Source organism: Rhinolophus ferrumequinum, chromosome 15, assembly GCF_004115265.2.
Source record: "Rhinolophus ferrumequinum isolate MPI-CBG mRhiFer1 chromosome 15, mRhiFer1_v1.p, whole genome shotgun sequence".
NCBI lineage: Eukaryota > Metazoa > Chordata > Mammalia > Chiroptera > Rhinolophidae > Rhinolophus > Rhinolophus ferrumequinum.
Genome location: NC_046298.1, coordinates 15,198,200 through 15,221,923, shown reverse-complemented (window position 1 = coordinate 15,221,923; position 23,724 = coordinate 15,198,200). Strand labels below are relative to the sequence as shown.

The 23,724-nt window shown below is 40.0% G+C and overlaps 1 protein-coding gene across 5 annotated transcripts in view; it reads left to right on the top strand.

Annotated features, from left to right (window-relative positions):
• Positions 1–16,483, top strand: part of CDH11 (cadherin 11) — a 148,432-nt gene extending 131,949 nt beyond the window's left edge. For 4 of the 5 annotated variants that reach the window (XM_033127610.1, XM_033127613.1, XM_033127612.1 and 1 more), the window contains 2 exons: positions 11,085–11,336; positions 13,656–16,482. In XM_033127610.1, coding sequence (XP_032983501.1) covers positions 11,085–11,336; positions 13,656–14,152 — 749 coding nt within the window. In that variant the 3' untranslated portion in view covers positions 14,153–16,482. Of the gene's footprint in view, positions 1–11,084; positions 11,337–13,655 lie in introns of all 5 variants that reach the window. The other variant, XM_033127614.1, reaches the window with a different exon arrangement.
• The last annotated feature ends 7,241 nt before the right edge of the window (positions 16,484–23,724 follow it).

The window sequence follows — 23,724 nt, the reverse complement described above, 5'->3', positions numbered from 1 at the left end:
TAATATTATCCTTTGGCAAGGCTTTCCTGTATCCAAAATTGATAACAACTTTCACCTATCTTTTTTCCTTTCTTAAATATCATGCTTTCCATGTCCACCATTTATCCAGGTGAAATAAAAGTACAACCCCCAACTATTGGCCATTTCCTAAATATAATTTAAGAAATAATTGGTCGTTTCCAACTGCTTTGTAATACCATCTTTATTATGATCTACGTTACCTACTCTACGATTCATTTTTTGGAGTTTTAGTTCTTCACATTCTGTCTATTTACTCTAGTACTTAGTATCATACTCTTCTTTAATGGTTGCATACATAGATGTGTTAAAATCTCACAGATGCTTTCTCCACATGATTTTTATTCTATTACCTCTAGATTTATTTAGAATTACTTTTTAAAGTGATTGATAAGTACCTTTGTGAATTTTATTGAGTTTACCTTAAATTTATGGGTTAATTTAGGAACTAATATTTTAAAAATATTCTTGCCATCCAGAAATAATGTCTGATTTTCCATTAAATCAGTTATTTTTTTTAATTACCATCAGGGATGTTTTGTAGTTTTCTTCATGTTTGTTCTATGTATTCTTATTAAATTTATGGCTAGCTGTTTATATTTTGGATGGTGATGTGAAGTACATTTTTAACTTATATTTTTTAAGTGTTTTTAGTATAAACTACAGCTATTTTAATTAGTTCACTTATTATTAGACATTGTTCTAAAGTGATATAACTTCTCAGCTTATTTTCCTGGGTTTTCTAGGGCAACAACTATATTAAAATTAAATGACAATTTGCTTCATGTTTTCAAAATATTTAATTATTTTTTAGTCCAATTGCATAGATTTGCATTTTTAGAATATGTGTTAAATAATAACAATAATGGATGTTCTCACTTTACTTGTTACTTTAATAGGACAATTAGTTCTAGAGTTTCACCATTAAGCATAAAATTGGTTGTTAGAGTAAAATTAAGATTTGTGGATTTTTTGTTTGTGTGTGTGTCTGTGTGTGTGTGTGCGTGCATGTGTGTGTGTTAGGCAATATCTTTTCCGTTATTTTATTTAAAAATGTATGTTCAATTTTTATCACTATTTTTGGATTCTAACAGGAAGATAATATGATTTTGTCCTTTGACCTAATGATTTGATAAAGTAATTACATTGAAACATCCTAATACTGAACCTAATAACTGTAATTTCCAAAACTTTTGTTCCAAACAAGGAACATTTGATAAAATGGAGAGGAGAGAGCAAGGGTTAGAGATTTAATGCTTGGCTTTACTCTTTATCTTTAGAAGGGGCTCAATCTTAACAGTAATACATGAATGTTTGACACATGATTAATTCTACTACTGTATTATTTTTCAAAAACTGTCAGTTTTACATCACTCCTAATTCATGGACTGAGCTGCTATTTTAAGATTTTTTTTACCAAAAGCTGGGCACAATTAGAACACATCCCAGCTTTCCAGAACCCCAGGGCTGCATCCTGTCCAGTGCAAAATAAATATGTTTCAACTAAAGTTGAAGGCCTATCAGATCATGGAATTACTTGACTATGAAAACATTGTTTAGTCATTTGATCAGCACAGGGCAGTTTTAGGAGCTTGCAGTTGGTTCCTATTATAACAACAACAAAATAGTTTTTGGATTTTCAAGACAACAAAATGAACGTGTAACCCTTGAGACATCATGAAACACCATCCCTATTTCATTTGACCTTCTCTGCCTTTGGTGTTTCTTCCATATTTAGTGCCAGTGTTTCATCAAAAGCTAAGTATTTCCTAATTCCTTTATCACAGTCTCTTCTTTCCACCCATCAATAATCATAGAAAAATGAGCTGTTCTTATCTACTGTGTGCCAAGAAGGGTCCTAGCAGCGGGGCTTTAGCATGAGTAGGACATAGTCCCTGATGTCAGAGTTCCCAAAAGCACATGGAGCAAACTTAATTATATCGTGAAAGCACAGCTAATTTTGATAATGACTATTAACGATCTACCCACACGAGCTGTGACTATCATGGTCCCCAAACCAGGCCTGACATCAGTCTCGCGCCCACTTACATCAGTCCTTACTAATAAAATACCAGATGATGTCTCTCTTTCTTAAAATTCTTCTCTGGCTTTCCATCTCCTATGGATTTAACTGACACTTCATAGTGTTAGGAGCAATACGTTATATGATTTTCCCCCTACTTGGCCCCCTATAAACTTTGCTTTATTACCTCCTTTCTCTGTTACCTTAAAGGTTAAACTCCCGAAACTTCCAACCACCTCTACTTTCCCAAATATGCCGTGCTCTCACTTGTGCATGCGTTTTTGCTCTGCCGGGAATGTGTTCTTCTGCCTATACCGCCTCTTTCAAGTCTCATCATAAATGGAGTCTCTTAGGCGAAGCTTTGCCAGGTATCCCCAGCCCATCTTGGATGTTTCCTCCTTCGTTCTCCAGAAACACTGCACTAACGTTTAATACTTCTCTTACCACGCTGCCTTCTAAGCAATCATTTCCCTGTCTGTCTCCCACTAGAATACGAGCTCGTGGGGGTATGATTCCAACCTTAAGGAAAGCAGGACGACCAAATGCATTAAAATGAAAGAGTAGATGGAAAACCATACACTGTGCTTCAGAAATTTCAGGGATTCATTATTATTACAGAAAAAAAAATGATTGTGTTATGATATAAACCTCAGGCTGAAAAAGACAAGCCATCTTTTGATGTTGGAATGTTCTAAAGGAGTCAGTGCCACATCACCCACCCCTTACATACATTGGTTATTTATTATCCCACCAAGTTATATTGGACATCTAGGGTTTGGAGCAAGGAAGAGATGACCTTCAAATGTATTTATTTTGCAAGTATAATATTATCGAAGGTGGGCCAGTTGCTGATCGAATGAACTCTGATACATGATATATTCAGAGTTTAGTTTGAACTGATAAAAAGAAGCAAAGCAAAATAAAACAGAAAAAAAAAATTAAAGTTTTTTGCATGAAAAGCAGATTTGGCTGAATAAGGAAAGATAGCCAAGGCAGATTCACCCTGATTGTACCAAGTGGCAAACATCTTTTTTCTTTTCCTTTTTATTTTTTTTGTCTAAACTAAGTACATTTCTTTTTTTATGAGCAGTACCAAATAACATTTAAATATACTTCTGTTTTTTTTTGTTGTTGTTGTTGTTGTTTTTACTTTTATAATTTAAAGATACCCGAACAGATTTCTGTGGAACTTTTTTTTCCCCTTTAATTGCTTTTGGCGGATCAAAATGGCAGATGTCTTTTAATACCCTGCCATTTTCTCTGTGTAAATAATTATGTTCCTTTTCTGCCTGAAAATTCATTGCTGTAGTTTGTCCAACACAGAATGCAGTTTATCTGGAAACTCACACCCTACCCAACCAAACAAAAAGAGAAATAGTTCTTGGTGGATCAGAGCCGTATTTGTCCAAGGTTTCCTGTGGTCACTGAGTTAACTAACTCCTGGGATTTCTCAACTCACTAAAAGATCTTAAATGTTTATATCCCACTGAATTCCTTGGTAGTTTTCCTGGTCATAAACCAAGACATACTCAGGCAGCATGTTCCTTTCTCTTTCCCTGTCACCAAGGAGAAAATTATCCCAAACAAGTGGAAGGAGAGTTGATTCTAAGGGATGTGATAAATTATAACAATGAAAAAAATCTGTTAATACCAACAAAGCATGTACAACATTTAGCTATCTCATACACACATGCACATAAGCAATGATTCCTATTATGCTACTTTTTGAATTTCATGTGTTGCTGGTCCCTCAATATCAAAGGTATTAATTAAAAGATCATAATCACCCCCTGCCTGGTTGTGTGCAGCTTCTTGATTCAGTGGGGAGACATAACAGCCATCAGTCTTGGGTCAAACGATTTTCTTCATTAGTACTTTAAGACTAGCCTCTTCTAGCATTTACCTCATTGTAGCATTGCCTTCATTCTAAAATATTGGGAAAATGGTAGATTTCTTTTTGCCTTTTGCATGTTGGTTTGTTTTTGAAAGTGTGTTTCTGGAAATGCTGGGAAGGGAGGTGTTAAATGTGTGTGTTTCTGCCATAAAATTCTTAGGTTTTTAAGAACAACTCTTTATGTGGGACCTGAATCTACCAGGATCCTCCTGTAGTCTATGATGGGGGATGGAGGGTCCGTCTAGTTATATAACCATATAGGGAAAATTTGGTAAAAAAAAAAAAAAAATGTAATGCGCATGCAACAATATCAGGATTCTAGAGTCAGCTACGTGCTAATAAAAATATAGTGAAACCTAGAGGAGTTTGAAACCTTGTTTTGTTTGTATTTTCCATGTTATTGTGAGTAATTGCTTCCCTCTTTGTTTCTCAATTTCCTATTCTAGAAAATAAGGGTAATTATATATTTTGCACATCATTTCAAAAATTCTTTGGGATAAGGTATGCAGAAGTAACAAGGAATAAAGTTTGCACGTATTAGCAGCTTAATAAATGTTGCTTAGGTGAATCTGACTCAACCCAAATAACAGGAAAGAATAATGAGATAAAAAGTTGAAGATATTTAGCAGGAACACAACCCACAATGCAGATACAGGCAGTATTGATCGGGCTGGGCTCAGAAGTGAGGAGTGGGAGAAGATGAAGACTGGAAACTGACTGCAAGCTAATGCATCAGTAAAATCTGACTGTGGAAAAGCCAGCTTAATGCTGACAAGCAGTCAAAGGAATACCATTCAGCTATTCATTCTGTTAACACACAGAACACTGCTACATACACCAAGATGAGTGAGATAAAGTCCCTGCCCTCGAGGAGATTACTGTCTGGTGAAGAGGATACACATTCAAACAATGTCCATGACTGCAATGGGTGCAATGACTGCATACAGGTAACTAGACAGTTCATACAGACAGCTCAGAAAGGCAAGAAAATAAAGATATCTACACAAGCTATCGTGTTCATCTTCAAACACGACTAGGATCAGACATATAAATGATACAAACTTGAAAAATATTATTTGAAATTTCTATTATTTCAGTCCCTTGGACTGAAAATGGCAAATACTGACATCAAAAATTAAAATTATAGGGGGGTGACCGGTTAGCTCAGTTGGTTAGAGCATGGTGCTGATAAGACCAACGTTGCCGGTTTGATCCCTGCATGGGCCACTGTAAGTTACACATTCCTTAAAAAAACAAAAAATTTAAAATTGATTTTTCAAAATTTACAAATCTGAGTTTAAAATATCTAAATAATTAAACTTTCCAACAATGTCTTTTGTCAGTGTGTAGCATATAATTCTGAAATTATTAAAGGTTAAATGTCCATTAAGACTTTTGGGACACACACACACACACACACACACACACACCATATATATACATAATACACACACACACACTCACACACACTGGGGGTGCCAAAAAAATGTATACAAGTGGACACTTTGGTCAGCGTTGCTCAAGCAGTAGTTCGCCATAATCAGAAGTGTCTGGACGCTGATGGTAACCACTTTGAGCACCTCTTGTAATTGTAGAAGTCAAAACGTGACTTGTATTCGTATTTTGTTATCAGTATATATTGATTATTACAATTTTAATATAGTTTTCCTTTCTTAAAATGTGTATACCTTTTTTTGGCACTGTGTGTGTGTGTGTGTGTGTGTGTGTGTGTATTTTTTTCACATATGTGCTTTCATATTTTTTTCATTATCCTGATGGTGTTATTGCCATATTTTAGGGGAAGTAGAGAGGGCCAAGAGGAAAGTAATCAAACAATGACTATTCTGCTATGACTGCATAATTAACTGCCTTCAAGTACTTGGTGGCTTTTCATACAGTCGATAGATCAGCTTTGTCTCTGAGGTTTGAGCAGAAAAGGTAGAGGAGGTAGATTTTGGATGGAAGTGAGCGAGGTAAGAGCAGGCTTGGCCTGGATTCTCCAGATCTTTAACAATCTCAAAAGAAGGGCCCCAAACTGATGCATCCAGGGCCTTTCTTTACAGGCTAAAGTGTCTCTGATCAGGTGAAGCAATGTGGAATCTTTAGCAGAGAAGGACAGAGGAGAGGTGGTGAGGAAGAACACTTTAAGAATTTTAGGGAAGCTTCCGTCACCCTGCATCAAGCCTCTCTTCTGATATCACAATGAGAGCAGCAGAATGTTCTAATTCTTTGTAGCACTGCTTCCTCTCTTCAAGTTGTTAACATGCAGGGTCTATGCCCATATACCACCCATTTTGCTTTGCTTGTGTTTTTTTTTTTTTTTTTTTGATAATACAAGGTTGAGGACTATTTACCCACTATAATTTTCTTATTTATTTATTTTAACTTGTGGAATGAATGATGGCTTTTAACAATCAATCACATTGAAGATATTACCTTAAAACCTTTGTGGATTATGGAAACCAACTTACCAATAAATATCAAGGGTAACATCCTATGAACCAGTAATTGTAATAAAAGGTCACACCCAATGAACCAGTAATTATATGACATCTATCTTAGAAAAGAGTCTGAAATTTGAAAACATCAGGTAAAAAGATGTTTATGTCAACATTATATATAAGTTGAAAACATTGCAAGCAACGTAGGAACCCAGGAGTAGGATCTTATATTATACAGAAAGGAATGCTAGTTGGGGGAATACTTAATAACATTGGGAAATGCTCAAGAAAGGTGGAGGAGAAAAACCATGACACTAAATGTCCTGCTTTTCTTTCTTTTTCTTTCTTTCTTTTTAACTTAGCATTGCATCACAAAAAGTCCCAGGTTATTCAAACATAATTTTCCTTTTTAATGTCCATTGATGTGTCCCTTCATTGGGCCACAAAGCCATCACTCCCCTTATATTTGCATCCCCAAACTGGTACGATGGAGACCATACTTCTCAGGCACCTTTATATTTTGTTAGCGTAATGACAAAGTGCACAGGTGAAGACAGCATCTGATGAGGCGTCTAGATCGTAGACATAAAAATTTGAATCTTGAATTTACTTTCTATTAATAGAAACACTACGATTTGTGGACATATACTAGTAATCAATGGCCACATTGACAAGTTTTTGCCTAAGTGGGGGAAAAATGGAGCCGGTTAAGTGTCTGTGGCCAAGGATGAGAACATTGGGTGTCACAAAAACCAAGGTGTTTGTGAAACATTTTCTTACCTTGGGAAATATGTTGCCCGGGACTGAAGAGCGCGCACTGTTTTCTTACCTCTGGATGATGAGCCCTTCTGTGTAGGCAGTTGCATTCCAAGCTGCGATGACATTTCCAGGAATTCACTTTTCTCTCTTTGCCAATAAGCTTTTCTTCGTCATCAGTCTTCTGCTCAAAGAGGAGAGATTCCAGAAAAGAATTAATATTTACTGCATATCTGGCACTGTGCTAAGTACCTTTATGAATGGAATCAAATTTAAACCTAAAAATCATTACTTTCTTAGATGAGACTATAAACTCTAGGCTTTTAATATGTACATGATTCAATATGTAGATGATTCAAGATTCAGACCCAGGTCTGTTTGACCCAAACGCTAAGTGATTTGCTCTTTGGAAGCTTTATAAAGGAGAAGGACCTAAGAAATCTCTTGATGGAAATTTAAAAATTGATGCGACATTTGTCTTTTTCTGCCTCATCTTATTAACCATGAAGCCAATTTGGTTATTCTCTGAGAATGTGTCCTCATCGAACCTCTGTTTTTCCCTTGGGTCACCCATAAACCTTAGGAATGTGTATGCCCCAAGTGGGGGGACCCTCTTAGAGACAGACGGGGAGTGGCTGGCTAATTAAAATAATGTAGATGAAAGGGAATCTGTAGTCAAACTTAAAATGCAAAATTGATTTCCAGGATAGGGGTTTCTTTATTGTTAGTTTGTTTGTTTTTCCATTTGTTTTTCTAGATTCGTTTTTTATGAAGTTCCTGCCCAAAGTGCCTCTTTTTGTTAGTGAAAGATCAGTGGTCAGAGTGGACCACCAGAAAGACTATCACAAGCCACAGCACTGAAGCCTCTGAAATGCCCCTCCCAAAAGAAAGCTCATCCTCCCATTGGTGATGGGGCCACTGGGATCTAGAGGGGAAATGTTTAACCACTCAGACAAAATGGACCACCTAGGTCCAAGCCAGGCTGGTTAAACATGATTCTCATCCCACCTGCACCCTTCGGCAATTCACCAGCCCTGCAGGATCTCAATAATGGATGCTAAGTTTTCTGGTAGAAGGATTTCTGAGTCCTCCGGAAGCACAGCACACAGGACAACCACTGGCTTTTATTACGTTATTTGGTTCCAATGACAATCCCATGAGGCATGCTTGATATTAACCAGTGTCCTCATTTTAAAGATGGATGAACAAGTGAGGCTCTCGATGGGACAAATAATTCATTTTAAAGCACATAGTTAGTGTATGCCCAAGAAGAGACCTTCAGTCTATTTATTTCCCACCTCATGAGCTGCTCTTTAAATCCATAAGCAAACTATGTTTGACTAGGAGAGATTATAAAAAAAAGTTCTCGACATTCTACTGATCTATCACTCAGAGATCACAAATGGTCCAGTCAGCTGGGTACTTCGATGGGCTTTCATATAATACTTTCAGTGTATTTGAGAGGTCGCAGCTGTTCAGAATATGAAACGTCTTGAATTCACAGGCTGGTGTCCCGTTCAGATCCATGTTTTCCATTAGTGTTTGATTTTCATTTACTTTCATGCATAAGCCAGCCTGCTGTGATCTGGAGGCATAGCATTGCGTGGATGGCACACTGAAGAATAGGTTTTAAATTATGGCTTCCACGGATTTAAAAACCACAAAAACACTCATTTCACATTTCCTCCAGACCAACACCCCGGGCAATAGGGTGGGACCCAATAGTAAACTAAGTAAACTGGGGGTGCCGTCCATAGCAGAGAGGTAGACTTGTCCATACAATTTATTTGCTTTCTTTCTTAAATTTGTAATTTTCATTTGTATTCATGCTATTGTTAGTGACATGTCAGATCATTAAAAGAGGACAGATATTGTAATTTTTAATTTGTGAAAGGCTTATTGAACTCAAAAAAATTTATGAGAAGGAAAAAGCACCTTTTGAAATAATTTATTATAGATACATAAATTATTTTCTAATTGTCAAGCACAGAACTGTGGGGTAGCCTAGAAAGGCAAAAACAGTTAACATTTTATTTGACCAGTTTATGTTTTCATGATTTTTTATAGTATATGTAATTTTTCTCCAGTGATGAGCAATATATGCCAATCACACAAAATTCAGAAAATACAGAAATGAGGGCTAGCTCTTCTGCTTTGTTTTGATTGAGATGTTGGCAGCCAAGGGCAGAGAATCTGTCATCATAAGGCTTGCCAAAAGCCAGTGCACACACACACTTTACCTTCTGTAATACCCAGAATATTTGCTCATCCCTAAATGAGACTGCACCTACCTTTCATATATTTATTTTCTCTCACAGACAATATATTGCGTTTCCTTTAACCTAAAATATGGCAATTTAATTTTGAAATTCTAAGATGTTTTTTCCTACAACAAGAGCTAATTCATGGTACTGTCAGTCCATGTAAAGCCTGCTAGCTATTGCGGCCATCATGTTGGTGGTAACATTCATATTGCTATAAATTACTGATTCTTAACTCACAAATGGAGGCAGGCCACACCAAGGGGGTGTGTGTGTGTGTGTGTGTGTGTGTGTGTGTGTAATTTGATGGAACATCTTCAAAACTTCTAGTGTTTTAGAATACCAGTGTGGTTCCCCAAGCATACAGCCCGGAAAAAAAAATATTTGGGGCTGGTACAGATATGCAGGAAACATGATGAGGAAGCATTTGGGGGCATAGGTTATTAAAACATTGAGAAATACATGAAAGCCAACATCTGGACTTTTGGTTAAACCTTTCCCAGAACACAGCTACGCCATTTGTTCAACAAATATTTATCGAATGTCTGCTATGTGTCCAGACTGGGATGAATCAGATAAAACCCCCTATTCTCCAGAAGTTCACAGTCTAGGAGACGTCAAAGTGGTTATGCCAACAAATAATAACACGATAGCGGGATGCCAGTTTCTATAGGAATATACAGTTATGGGTCACAGAGGAGGTGATGGGAGAGGTGCAGAAAGGGCTTACTGAAGAGATGACTTTTGGATTCAATTTTGAGGCTTGAGGAGTTCACACAGCGTGATGCAAGGAATGGCTTTGGGGCATTAGAACCGTTTTCAGGTAAAAATACTAGGCATATAAAAGAGGGGTATGAATAGACACGAGTTCTGCATGTCAGGCTGACCTGGGAAGGTATGTGAACCTGGAAGGCAATGTCAAGTCTAGATTTGAGAACGATCTGGTGGTTCCCCGTGTGGAGCTGTGCTGTGCTGTGTGGGCAACAAAGAAAACCTGGAATCATTTTAGGCAGGAGCGGGGGACGTGTTTAACTGGGTGGCTCATGGTGCTGGCATTTCAAAGACCTGCTGCTGGGTCTTATAAAATATTTCCTCTTTAAAGAAGAAACTTTCCTTTAGGACTCATGATTGGGTTCATCGTTTGGGCAAGGTTGGAGGGTGGACAGGAAATGTCTGGGGGGAAAAAAAACGAAAAACAATACTGGCCAAAGGCTTGTCATGACGTAGGGAAAGTGTGAACAAGGAAAAGAATGGCTTCTTGTTGTCCTTTGTTTCACACTTACGTTATGGATTTATATGCGGTACTAACACAGCGTATGTGGTTGAAGCCCACACTTTCTTGTACTGGACCAAAAGAACGACACCCAAACAGAAAACAGTGTGGTTACCTTGCCAAGTAAGTCGTTCTGTGTCCACCAAATAAAATAAATAAATAAATTAATTAATTAAAAAAAGAGCCAGTTTCCGAGTTGTGTTCCCAAACGCGGAGAGGCTGTTCTGTGAGCCTGTCACACCACGTGTCTGCAGCTGCGAGAGGCACCCAGAGGAAGGAACAAGTGGGGAGATGCTGGTCGTGAACCGTGGTGAGGACACGCGCGCCCTCAGCCGTGCGCGGCGGACGGCCGGACCGTGCAGAAGGTAATGCGCCGGGTCCCCTTCTGAGCACACGCCTTGTCCCCCCTCCTCCCCAGATAACACCGCGGGGGTGTACGCCCGGCGCGGGGGCTTCAGTCGGCAGAAGCAGGATCTGTACCTCCTGCCCATCGTGATCAGCGACGGCGGAATCCCACCCATGAGCAGCACCAACACACTCAGCATCAAGGTCTGTGGGTGCGACGTGAACGGGGCGCTGCTCTCCTGCAACGCCGAGGCCTACATCCTGAACGCCGGCCTGAGCACCGGGGCGCTGATCGCCATCCTGGCCTGCATCGTCATTCTCCTGGGTAAGCTTCCCCCGCGGCCGCCGGCGCCAAGGTGCGCGTGCCTGCAACACGGCTGTCTCTCGAGGTCAGGCTGGTTCCCAGAACGATGCTACATACTGTGGCTACAATTCGAGACAAAGACGCGGTGCCTGCCCCCCAAGCATTTCATGGGACGGCAGCAGGTAACTTCACGCGCCCGCAGAGCAAGCTGGGGGAAGGTTATGATGAGCAAATTCGCCAGGCATCCCAGGATAGCAGAGCAGAAGCCACCTGGGGGTGCCCCCGTGGGGACATCAGAGAAGGTTTTGCAGAAGAGGGTTTTAGGCAGAGGCCTAGGATATTCGTGCCAGTTTTCCTTACAAGAGGAAGGAGAAGCATTGGAGGCAGAAAGAATAATCATGAGGCAAAAGATAGTGTGTGAAGGACTCAAGGAACTGGACAAAGGTGTCTGGATCTTGGCTCCTCCTCGAATTATGTATCTGGGTGCATGCCTCAGCTTATGGGGACTCCTGGGGAGCTGTCCCTGCACTTACCAGGTGAGTTAGGTGCCCCTTTTCTGCACCTTCCTCCCACCTGTGGTTTACTCTCTCATAGCAAGAATGCACTGATGCTAATAACACCTACCATTGCTGGGCCTCAGGAAGATTAGATGGCTTCTCTCCATGTCTCAGAACTTGTGACTAACAAAAATCAGGATTCAGATCCAAATATGTCTGACACCAAATTTATGCGTTTTCCATGATGTTTCAGTTCTCCATTGAATGAATTAATGGGGCTCGGTTGCACAGGGAGGAGTCAGTAAGTTCAGTTCAACAGATAGTTCCTGAGTATTATCTGGGTACCAGGCCCCATGTTTGGCCCTGTGAGATGAAGAGAAGAAACACACAAGATCTCGGTGCTCAATAAGTTCGCAGTCTATCAAGGAAAATATGCCAGAACAGATAAATGACAGAGCTACGTGGTGAGGGCCATGATAAGGGTGTGAAACAAAGGTGCCAGGGGCAGAAGAGTACAAAATGCCTGACATTGACAGCAAAAGTCAGAGACATCTTCCTGGAAGATGTGACATAACTTGTCAGATGCTGAAAGAGTTTTCCAGCTGGTGAAAGAGGCTGGAATGGATGGTCATTCCAAGCAGAGGGAACAGAATAGAAAAGGGTTCTGAGAAATTCGTAGTCTAGCTGGGGAGCCAGAGGTGTAAGCCATGTTGTAAGCATTATGATGATGGTAAGAAAAGGGGCAGGTTGGTGCAGAAAGCAGGTGCCAATCACCCTGTCTGGTGTCCGGATAGGATGCCAGGCAAGGTTTTTTTGATACAAGATAAGACACGGTCAGACAAGCAAAGAAAGTGAAAGGGAGTGGCCTGGGCAAAGGTGTCGTCAAGGACAAGGCTCAGGAATGACTGCTTGGTGAGCACCGGGAGCCAGGTACCGTCCAGGCAGGTGCAAGCACTGACCCCGGCATCTCATAGTGATGGTGGACCCAGAGGGGCTCTCAGACCACTTGTCAAATTCAGCCACAAACATTTGCTCCAGTCTTGCTGAATGTGTGGGAGATTGTTCTAATGGAACAAAGTAGGAGCCCCTTGTGGAGAGGTAACAGATAAAGAAGAAAGCCTTGTCGGAACTTCCCTTATAAGCAGCTCTGCTCACTCATTTAGATTGCTGGAGCTCAGTGGAAGAGACAGAATTGCTTCATCTGGAGTTCTAGCTGATGCTATTGTCCTATGTTCAAATACATAAGAGAAGATTCGTCACTTGGGGTCTCCATAGAATCCCCTCTTCTATACAGTGCTTTGAGGAGAATGCAGCCATGTGTATGACGAGATTTCCTATAAAGACAGAGTGGAGTCAATGCTGACCCCACCCTCAGACCTCTAGGCAGGAGCTGGGCATCACCTCCTACACAAAGGTAGGAACTGAAGTCTCTGAACATACTCATTTGTAAACTTGGAGAGGCAGCTATCTCCCTTTGCAAAAAGGAACATGGCATCTGCCACTTTTAAGAGGCTGCAGACCACATATTTAGAATCTTCCTAATTCTTAGGAAGTGGACTTCCAAGTAAAGGCGTCAGATTCATTTGTAAAAAGCTCCACATAGCTCCAACTTGCCAGTTTGTTTGGCTATAATATTTTCCTGGCAGCATTTTGCAGAGGAAGAGCCGGGTGAAGGGCCGTTTTACACATCTCGGGGGATTCTAGGTAAAGCTCTCATTTCCTAGGCTGGCTGTTCTGAAGCCTGTACCACACTATGCTTTACGGGTAAGCCGAGTTCCCCTGGGAAGAGAATCCAGGAAGGTGGGGCTTAACCTATGCTCACTTTCCTTTTCTTTCCCTGTAGTCATCGTCGTGTTGTTTGTGACCCTGAGGAGGCAAAAGAAAGAACCACTGATCGTCTTTGAAGAAGAAGATGTCCGTGAGAACATCATTACCTATGACGATGAAGGGGGAGGGGAAGAAGACACAGAGGCGTTTGACATCGCCACCCTCCAGAATCCTGACGGCATCAATGGATTTATCCCTCGCAAAGACATAAAGCCCGAGTATCAGTACATGCCGAGACCTGGGCTGCGGCCAGCACCGAACAGTGTGGACGTTGACGAGTTCATCAGCACGAGAATACAAGAGGCAGACAATGACCCGACCGCCCCGCCATATGACTCCATCCAGATCTATGGTTACGAGGGCAGGGGCTCGGTGGCCGGGTCCCTGAGCAGCTTAGAGTCTGCCACCACAGATTCAGACTTGGACTACGACTACCTACAGAACTGGGGACCTCGTTTTAAGAAACTGGCAGACTTGTACGGTTCCAAAGACACTTTTGATGACGACTCTTAACAATAACGATACAAATTTGGCCTTAAGAACTGTGTCTGGCGTTCGGAAGAATCTAGAAGATATGTAAACAGGTATTTTTTTAAATCAAGGAAAGGCTCATTTGGGACAAGCAAAAGTTTTACAGAGAGGACACATTTAATAAAACTTCAAGGACATCAGAGTGGTAAATACTGTGAAGCACCTTTTCTCACAAAAAGGCAAATATTGAAGTTGTTTATCAACTTAGAGAAAAACCACTTGGCATACAAAATATTTAAGTGAAGGAGAAGTGTAATGGTGAACTTCCAATGAAGGGAAATCGTTTATGTGTTATGGACATCTAAGTCCTTCTTTCTTCTTTTTTTTTTTTCTTTTTTCTTTTTTTTTTTTAATTTGTCAATGAAGCTTCCACAAAATTAGAAAGGACAACAGTTCTGAGCTGTAATTTCGCCTTAAACTACGGACACTCTATATGTAGTGCATTTTTAAACTTGAAATATATAATATTCAGCCAGCTTAAACCCATACAATGTATGTACAATACAATGTACAATTATGTCTCTTGAGCATCAATCTTGTTACTGCTGATTCTTGTAAATCTTTTTGCTTCTACTTTCATCTTAAACTAATACGTGCCAGATATAACTGTCTTGTTTCAGTGAGAGGCGCCCTATTTCTATGTCATTTTTAATGTATCTATTTGTACAATTTTAAAGTTCTTATTTTAGTATACATACAAATATCAGTATTCTGACATGTAAGAAATGTTACGGCATCACACTTATATTTTATGAACATTGTACTGTTGCTTTAATATGAGCTTCAATATAAGAAGCAACCTTTGAAATAAAAGATTCTTTTTTAATTCTGGGTTTGATTCTTAACATTGAAAACTATTAAGTATTTCTAATGACCGATTTATAGTTCTAATTCAAGACATTATGATCTTTTAATAACCCTATTTATGATCTGTTAGAGCCTGCTGCTTTTATTGTTTATTTAAAGTCAAATACGTTTTGCAAATGTTTTTTCAGACAAGATTCTGTAATATCGTGTAAAGCTTTTTTTTTGTACATTCTCAGCGTTAGCTTCCTGGCTCCTCTTCACACACTTCTGAAAAAGTAGGAAGCTAAAGATCTAGGTCAGTCTAGGATTTTGCAATACTTACTATATAATATGCATTTGTCTTATATATCAGTACTTTGATGACTAAGAGAGATGAATCCATGAGGGACTGAAATTGTCAGAATTAGGGGAGTGAAGAGTCAAAAATATACATTTGCCACATGTAGTTACCAGACCTCCAATGTCACTCTATTTTTCCTTCCTTTGATCTTGCCAGGCTAATCCATAATGACTCTGACAGTTAAAACTGCTTACTTTTCCTCCTGTCTTTTAACTTCTCTTAAAATGTTATGCGGCGTGTTAAATTCTGATAAAAGAGAGAGCAATTCATTTCCAAACCTTTGTTTGAAAATATGCTTTGGGCCATAAGCTCAGAATGAGGGCAGGGAGCACGGTGGATTGTGAGGGTCAATGCCATTTGATCCATGAGATGCCTACAGTCTCCTGCACTCCCTACCTGGGGACTGGGACTTCTGTGAAGGACATTTCGCCTGCTCAGTTGGGCCAAAGGTGAAAACGTAGCAATACTTCGGGGAAAGACCACACAAAGTCATGCTGCAAGTGCTTTCCCTCTTTCCCCTTGGACACAGGGCACATGTTTTCTCTTGGATTGCAGGCAATTTTTAGATTATCTTTAAAAAAAAAAATTTTTTTTTTTTTTATTGTGAATGTTTTTTTCAAGTGTTTCTTGTATCTTGCTACATACTATTTTGATGCCTGAGTCAAAATGCATACAAAGAAAAATGTTTTTGTGAAAGTGCTCACTTCCATTTTACTTTGCATTTAAATCAAATTGTCTGAACACTTCAATGGAATAAATTCTGTGGACAATGTCACTTCGGAATCTTTCATTTCAGTGAAGGATTTACACATTTGCAGTATTCCATAATTGCAGGTTTTGTTCATTTTTTTATATAGTTTTTGTAATCCAAAGAATATTTTGCTAGATTTGCACAGTTCTCCAATTGAATTTGAAGTGAAGAAATAACTGAAAAGGAATATGAACAGCACTTAAACAAGTGTACTGCTACAAAGCCCCATTGCCATCGAGGATCTTCTTTTTTCTATAAATGTATTTGGATTAGATTTGACAAGTATGTTTTTACATTTTTATGTTTAAGTTTTTTTTAAAAAAAGCTGTCTACTTTTCAATAGTTAGTTAAAAATACTCGTTTTTCTTTTAATCTTCTCTCTCTCTCTCTTTTTTTTTTTTTTTAACTTTAAGCCTCTATTGTTTGTAGAACCCTCTTAGAAGCTTGGAAATAAAATGTCTTTTCTGACTAGTGGAGTCTTTTTTCATTTGGAACATACTGCCTTAAAAGCAATCTTAGTTTCAGTGGTTCTTCCTTATTTCGATATAAAGTAATCACGGCTTTATGACATCAGTTCGGCTGAAACAAGGAATGCTGCTCTGTTTTTCCTGTCCTTGAGTGGTGGGTATTGCTTACATTCATCATTCATTCACTCATTTATCAAAATCGTATTTGGTAGGTGCCGTCCTAGTTACAAAGAGGCAGAATGAACCTTGCTACCTTCCTTGACAGCTTTCAGCCTTCCCAATCCTATTCCAAAATATCCATCCTGTTCTCTTAGAATCATCTATATACCTGCTTACCCACCTCCCCAGACAATGCAATAGGATATTTCCTCTCCTTCAGCGTTGAGGGAACAAAATAACTAAAAGATGTAACAGGATATGGTGAGATGCTGACCATGAATGGAGGGTAGGCCAATTGCAGCAGTTCTGGACAGTTTTGTCTTTAGCGAAACTATACCTTATAGACCATTGTTCTTGGGGAGGGTATGAAGATACGAGAACAGCTTATTTGTATCATGTGGAGAAACTTATTAAAAATACACATTCATGGTATTTTTACCATGAATTCATGGCATCACTCTTAATGTCAGGTGGCACGTGGTCAAGAGTATTTGAAATTTCTCCTGGGCAGTTGTGTGACATTCTTCACCTCTTTGAGAGCCCTTGTAGGACACTGAGGAATGAGTTGCAATCTCTGAGCTGAAGAGTGGCCAAGTGTATCTGGCCGGCAGTGTGAGGACAGATGAGGAGCATATCAATTTAGAGGCAGGCTGGGAGGGTTTTAATGAAAGTCACAATGCAATATGAGGAAGGCTTAAAATAATGCAGTAGGCTGAGGATGGAAACAAGGCTTTTCTACTTTTGCAGTGCCATCAGCCTGGTTAGACCTTTATCATCTCTGACCCATAAGACCAAAGCAGCCTCTTAGCTGCTTTCCACCTCCCAACCTCTTCTCCACAAAGAAGCCAGAGGAACAGAAACACACAACTCAGATCACATGACTCTGTAACTGAGGCCCCTTCCCCAAGTCTTACTTTATTGCTATACGTGACCAGGGAGGGCCCTGCAAACCTCTCCAACTTCATCGTACTCCTTTCTCCTTTCAGTGCCCAGTGCTCCAACCACACTGGCCCTCCATCAGGTCCTCATACAGATGAGACATTCCCCTTTGTCCATCTAAAGTAGGTTACCCTTTGTTGATTTCCTTTGCATCAGTTACAATGCTTTAAACTTACTTTGCTTATTAGCTTTTCCAGTGTCTGTGGTCTCCCAGCCCCACCAGAATAGAATGTAAGCTTCAAGAGTCAGTGATCTTGTTTTCTTGTTGTATGCCCAGTTCTCTCAATGGTGCCTGAAATATAACAGGTACACAACCAATACTTCCTGAATGAAAGATGGCCTCCATAAGGCGAATTTATCAGGATCTGATGACTGATCCGAGAATGCCAGTGTGATTTTAAGCTTCCTTTCCTGAAAAATTGAGTGGATTGTGATCTTGGTACCTAGGATTGTGATTTAAAAGGAGAAGTGAGTTTGGGGGAAAGAAGTTAAATTAAGTTTAGGTTGGACGTGTAAATTGGGGTTGCCTGTGTGACAGCTAGATGGAACTGTCAAGTTGATAATCAGAAATATGGATTTGCTTCTAGCTCACTACAGAAGTAGGACTGGGCACGTAGAGTAGGAGTCATGGGATGGTAGTTGAATTCTCAGGAGTGACTGTTTCTAGTGACCGGATTTTGCTGCTCTTTTCCACTTTAAAGGAGTGTTCCAGTGGTGAAGTAAGTCCCTCTGATGTTGAAGAGTAATGCTGACTTTAATTTTATTAATAAGGATAATTAGTAAGCCTAAACCTTATCCTTGTATGTCAAATGCTCTGAAAAGTAAGAGGGGAATATTAATTAACTCACTGATACTTTTCTTTAATTAGTGAGGCTTCTGTGAGCTCATACTGCATGGGAGAGAATGTACTAGATACTATGAAACACTGATCTCATTCCTTTGAGAAGACAAACTACGTGTTACAATCCCCACATTATGCTGAAGGAAACTGTATACCAGAGAGGCTAAGCATCTCTCCGAAGCACCCACAGGAAATAACTGTTAAAGCTGGATGGAAATGGATCCCATTCCTCCCACCTGGGTCGAGGGTCTTATCCTTAAAGAGCCAATGGCAATAAATATTGTTCATAGTCAGTGACTTAGCTGAGGCATTGGCTGTAAGAACTTGGGATGGACAGTCCCCTCCCTTCATGGGTGCCTTTTATTTCTTTGAGCAGCCATTCACTACAGAGCTGGACAACAGGACTAGTGACGCCTCTGAATGTCCAGCCTGCCTTCCAAAGCGATACGTGGGCAAAGGATTTGAATTGTTACTGCTGGGGTTTGTATCTTTCTACAACATGGATGTGGGAAATCCAGTATAAAAGAAACTGAGTAGGCATTTGATAGCTGTTTGTATTCTGTTTCATGGAGAAGCTTGATATTTCATCCTCTTCACGGGATTTAAATTTTTAAATTTGGGGGGTGGGGGGTTTGTGTGGAGAAACACAGTCGATGACTGGAGCCTCTGTCGGGTTTTAATAGCCTGGGACTAAGGATTGAATTTTTATCTTGCAGCCTAACTAACTCACCTAATCTTTTTTTTTTTTTTTTTTTTTTTTTTTTTGTGATCAGAGGCTACCATCTTCTTAAAATGGCCTTCTTCGTCTCAGGTGTTTATACATTTTCCACATGATTATATAGTTCTTCAACACATAAGTGAAATGATTGCCATTACTTGGTTATTTCTCCCAGGCTCACAGAGACCCTAAGCTTTATACTGCACAGAGCTCAAATCTTCAGCTCAAGAGTGAAAGCACTATACATACCCCTGTGGGGTGTGGCATTCAATATACCTCTGTGTATAAAGCCTGGCTACACTTACTAGCTGTGTGATTTTGGACATGTATCTTGACCTCTCTAAACTTTGTTTTTCACAAGCGTTCAATGCAAATAACAATTCCTGTGCTTCCAGCAGTGGTGAAGAATAGATGAGCTCATGTTTCTAGGCCCTCTAACAGTTCCTAAGACAGGGCAAACACTTCATATGAGGTAGAAATTATATTGTTAGTGTCGACATTCTTTTCCCAATCCCAGGTTGCAAATCAAATGTAAGGGAAGAATTTATGACCTCATGACTCCCTTTTTCTTTGGAAAATCAATTCGCTTTCTCATCTCTCTCTCCTGGGTCAACCATAGAATTTAGCTTAGCAATGATCAACAGTTTCCTGCCACCAAAAAAACCAGTTTTTTAAAAATAACACTAATTATCTGATCAATGATTTCACGTGTATGTTGGACTACAGTATGTAGCATAATATTGGCAAAGCAACAGGTAACATCACTTCAAAATGTCTTACTGAAGACAATAAGTTCACAAGATTGTGAATTATATTTAGATAATTCTATATTAGATAATTCTAAATTAGATAATATGTATCAAATGGTATTTGAAATTTGGACGAGTCTTGTGGACCTCAAGAAGAAAGATTCATATGATGTGAACCCCGGGAAGGCATGTATCTGCTGAGATGGACTCCCCATGGTGAATCAAGGGCCCAGATTCTATGACTAATAAGAGCTTAATGGCCATTTGCTGACTGTGGCTCCTCACGTGCTTCGTATACTGGGAGGAACTGAACTCTGGACTTCCCGCATTATGTCCCATTATTTACACCTTCTGAGTCAACCACGGCAAGGAAACCCTCATTTCATTTTCCTACCAACAGAATGAGACCCGCCCCATCCAGTCATAACTACACAAATTGCATCCTCATTTGCATCTATACCGACCAATCAGAACTGCACAATTTGGAGACCTCATTTACATAGAACGGACCTAATTGGAAACCTGGACAAGAACTGTCACTATAAAAGTTGTTCTCCCCTTTGTCTCAGTGGAACACAATTTAGGTGGCTACCTTAATCTGTGTCTCCAAGGCTGCAGCTCCTTTTGCTCAAATAAATGCTTTTTATTCGTTAGTACAGTCAAAAATTAATTTTGGTTTACAGGGTTGTTAAGAATTGCACAAACTTTGACATTTCTAATATAAGGAGTTTCATATTGGATATATTTTTGCTCATTTGTTTAAACAATGGTGCTCCGTTCACAGACATAATTCTTTTAAAATATTTAGATTTGAAGACATAATTTCATTAGAATACTTTTTTTTATAACATCTCTGATGAGTTTAATTTAACCACAATTTTTACTTCATTTAGCACTCAGGAAATTGGAAACTATTTTATGCTATGATAATTTACTTCCTTTTTTTTTGTTGTTGTTTCCCCAAACACTAACTGGGATGTGAAAGAAAGAATGCTTGGACATTACGAGTGATTTTCAAATTCCTGTCTCGCATGAGTTAGCAAAGAGGTGGTCAGTGTGATGGTGCTGACCTAGCAAATTAGATCATCCCTCCAGTGGGGCACCCACCTTGTCATTCTCACTATGGATTCCCAGTACAGAATACGTGCTGAGTAAATATCAGGGGCAGGAACATACGGAGGGTTGGATAAAGGACAATAAAGTCTTCATTTCCTGTTCCAGGTCGTATAGCATTCCAAACTGGTAGAAATGATGTGAGAATTCGTCTGGCTATCCTCCCTCACTCCCACTCCCAGAGTGTGATAGTACCTTTATAATGTTTTGGATTTAGATTTGACAGGGCTGGCTATTCCTCCCTGGATGTTCTCCTAACACTCACTCAGATTAAATTGGGCCCCAAGGCACTAAGCAGACTGAAGTGCCACCAGATGATCTCCCTGACTTGCTAGCCCTGATAAATTTGCTTAATTTCTGTGGGTCTCCTTTACTTTATCTATACAGTGGGGATGTGTAATCTCTGTCTGGCATACCTCTAAGAATTCTAGAAAATATTTACCTAGAATGGGAAAATAACTAAATGCATAACTTGCTATACAAATGAATGGTTTTATTGTTGTTTTTGCTTGCTATTCTTTGGGCTTTTTCCTATTGCAAACCGGACCTTTCTGGCATCTGCAGTTACTTCAAATGATAACCTCAGATCCGAAAGTGAATTTAAGAAACTCCTTGGCTTCTCTTTTGAAGACTTTGCTCCAGTAAACTGCCTCTAAGAGACAGATACTGCCGCTTGTTGTGTAAGGATTGAAGCCCCAGGGGGTCCTCCCAGCCTAGCCTTTCAACTTCACTGCAGTCTTTTCACCTGCATGGAATCAGCGACTCCTAGGCTTAGGCTGGGAGGACTCTTGATCCAGTAGTCCCCTGTTTTCCAAGTGTGGAAAGGGCATGTCTGTACCTCTGCTGGTTGGAAGAAATGATTTTAAGTGACACTGAATAGCAATGCATTTTAAAGGATGACAGGGAGTCTCTTTTCCATTACTAATGAGATCATCTGCACACAACTCTCCCTCTTTCTGGAATCCACTTTCCCCTACAGTCACCTATTCCCTCACTTCCTAGTCCCTGTCTGCCCTATTGCCCTTCTTTCATTATTTGCAGAGTGACAAAGACTGTCTCCGTTGACCAAACTTGAATCAGGCTCCTCTGAGGTCTTTGTTCCAGCACTGTCTGTCTTTGTAGGATCCAGTTTGAGCAAGATCTGACTACGCTCATATCTTAGTCACTCCAGCCTGCCTTCAGCAAGAATTCTGTTGAGTTAGTCTAGCAAGAATCCCCTTACCTCTGATGTGTCCTCTTAGTAATTTTCCATCCACTGACCCCCACTTGTTCCTTAGATATAAATCCCCACTCGTCTTCCTTGAAGTTGGAGTTGAGTCCAATCTCCCTTCCCTGCTGGAAAACCCCATGGTTACACTTCAACAAAGCACACCTTCACATCTTTAAAAGGTGTCTTGCATAGTATTTTCTTCTGCAAGACTACATATCACTTTCCGCTTTTTTTTCTCCCCTCAATGCTTGCTTTGCTTATCTTCAGTAAATCTGTGTATTCTCTAGAATGTAAGCCCCCTGGGGAGCAAAGACTTCCTCTTTTTCACTATGTGTTCCAGAGCCTAGAACAGAGCCTGGTATGTTGTAGATGTTTCATAAATAAATTTCAACTTATTAGGGGAGTTGGTAAAATTTTTATTGCTTATTCTGATGGAGTCAGGCCCAGTTGGGGATAGTATGTCTAACTATTGTAAACTCCCCTTTGGAAGGGGGAAAAAGGCCTCAAGAGTAAAGTCTTCAGCAACACATATCTAGCTAGAATTTAATAAAGTGGTTTTCTCTCTCTGTATTTATCTGTGCAGTTACCTTCAATACCATGGAGAGTTTTCCACTCACAGCAGCACTACAATGTTTCCTTTTAAAATTATGATACTGTGATTTACAATAAGAAATATATATTTGGTCTTCTTCCCCTTCCTGGCAGAGCTCCTAAAATGCTTGGAATTTCCTAAGTGATGACAGGGATAAAGGTGTCTTTTGTCATGTTAATAGAATGACTGTGGGGCTGCATCTGAGGATGGGGGCTGGGTGTGATCTCCAGGGAGGGGGAAGGGGCTGGAGGTGGAATCAACCACTGGCAGCCAGTGATTTAATCAATCATGCCTACGTATGATTGATACACCCAACAGGACCGGGTTGGGCGAGCTTCTGGGGTGGTGAACACATCTAGATTCAGGGAGCGTGGTGCTCAGTGAGAGCATGGAAGCTGCGCGCCCCTTCTCCACACCTTGCCCCTTGCCTCTCTTCCATCTGGCTGTTCTTGAGTTATTAATATATCCTTTTATAATAAACCAGTCGTCTAGTAAGCAAAATGTTTCTCTGAGTTCCATGAGCCAGTCTAGTATAGCAATCGAATGTAATCCAAGCATAGTAATCCAAGGAGGGGGTCATTGAAACCTCTGATTTACTATATTCGGTCAGAAGCACAGGTCAGATGCCAGGCAGATGCGACTGGCATCTGAAGCAAGGTGGCAGGAGCACAGTTTTGCAAGACTCAGCCTTTAACCTGCGGAGTGTCATGCTATCTCCAGGTCAGAATCATGTCAGAATTGAGTAGGATGGCCAGCTGATGTCTCAAAATTGTTTGTTGGTGGGGAAATCTCCCCAGGCCCCACATTAGAATAGGGTGTAGAAACCTTTAAAAATAATCTGTTTAGATTTTTAAAAATCTGTTTAAAC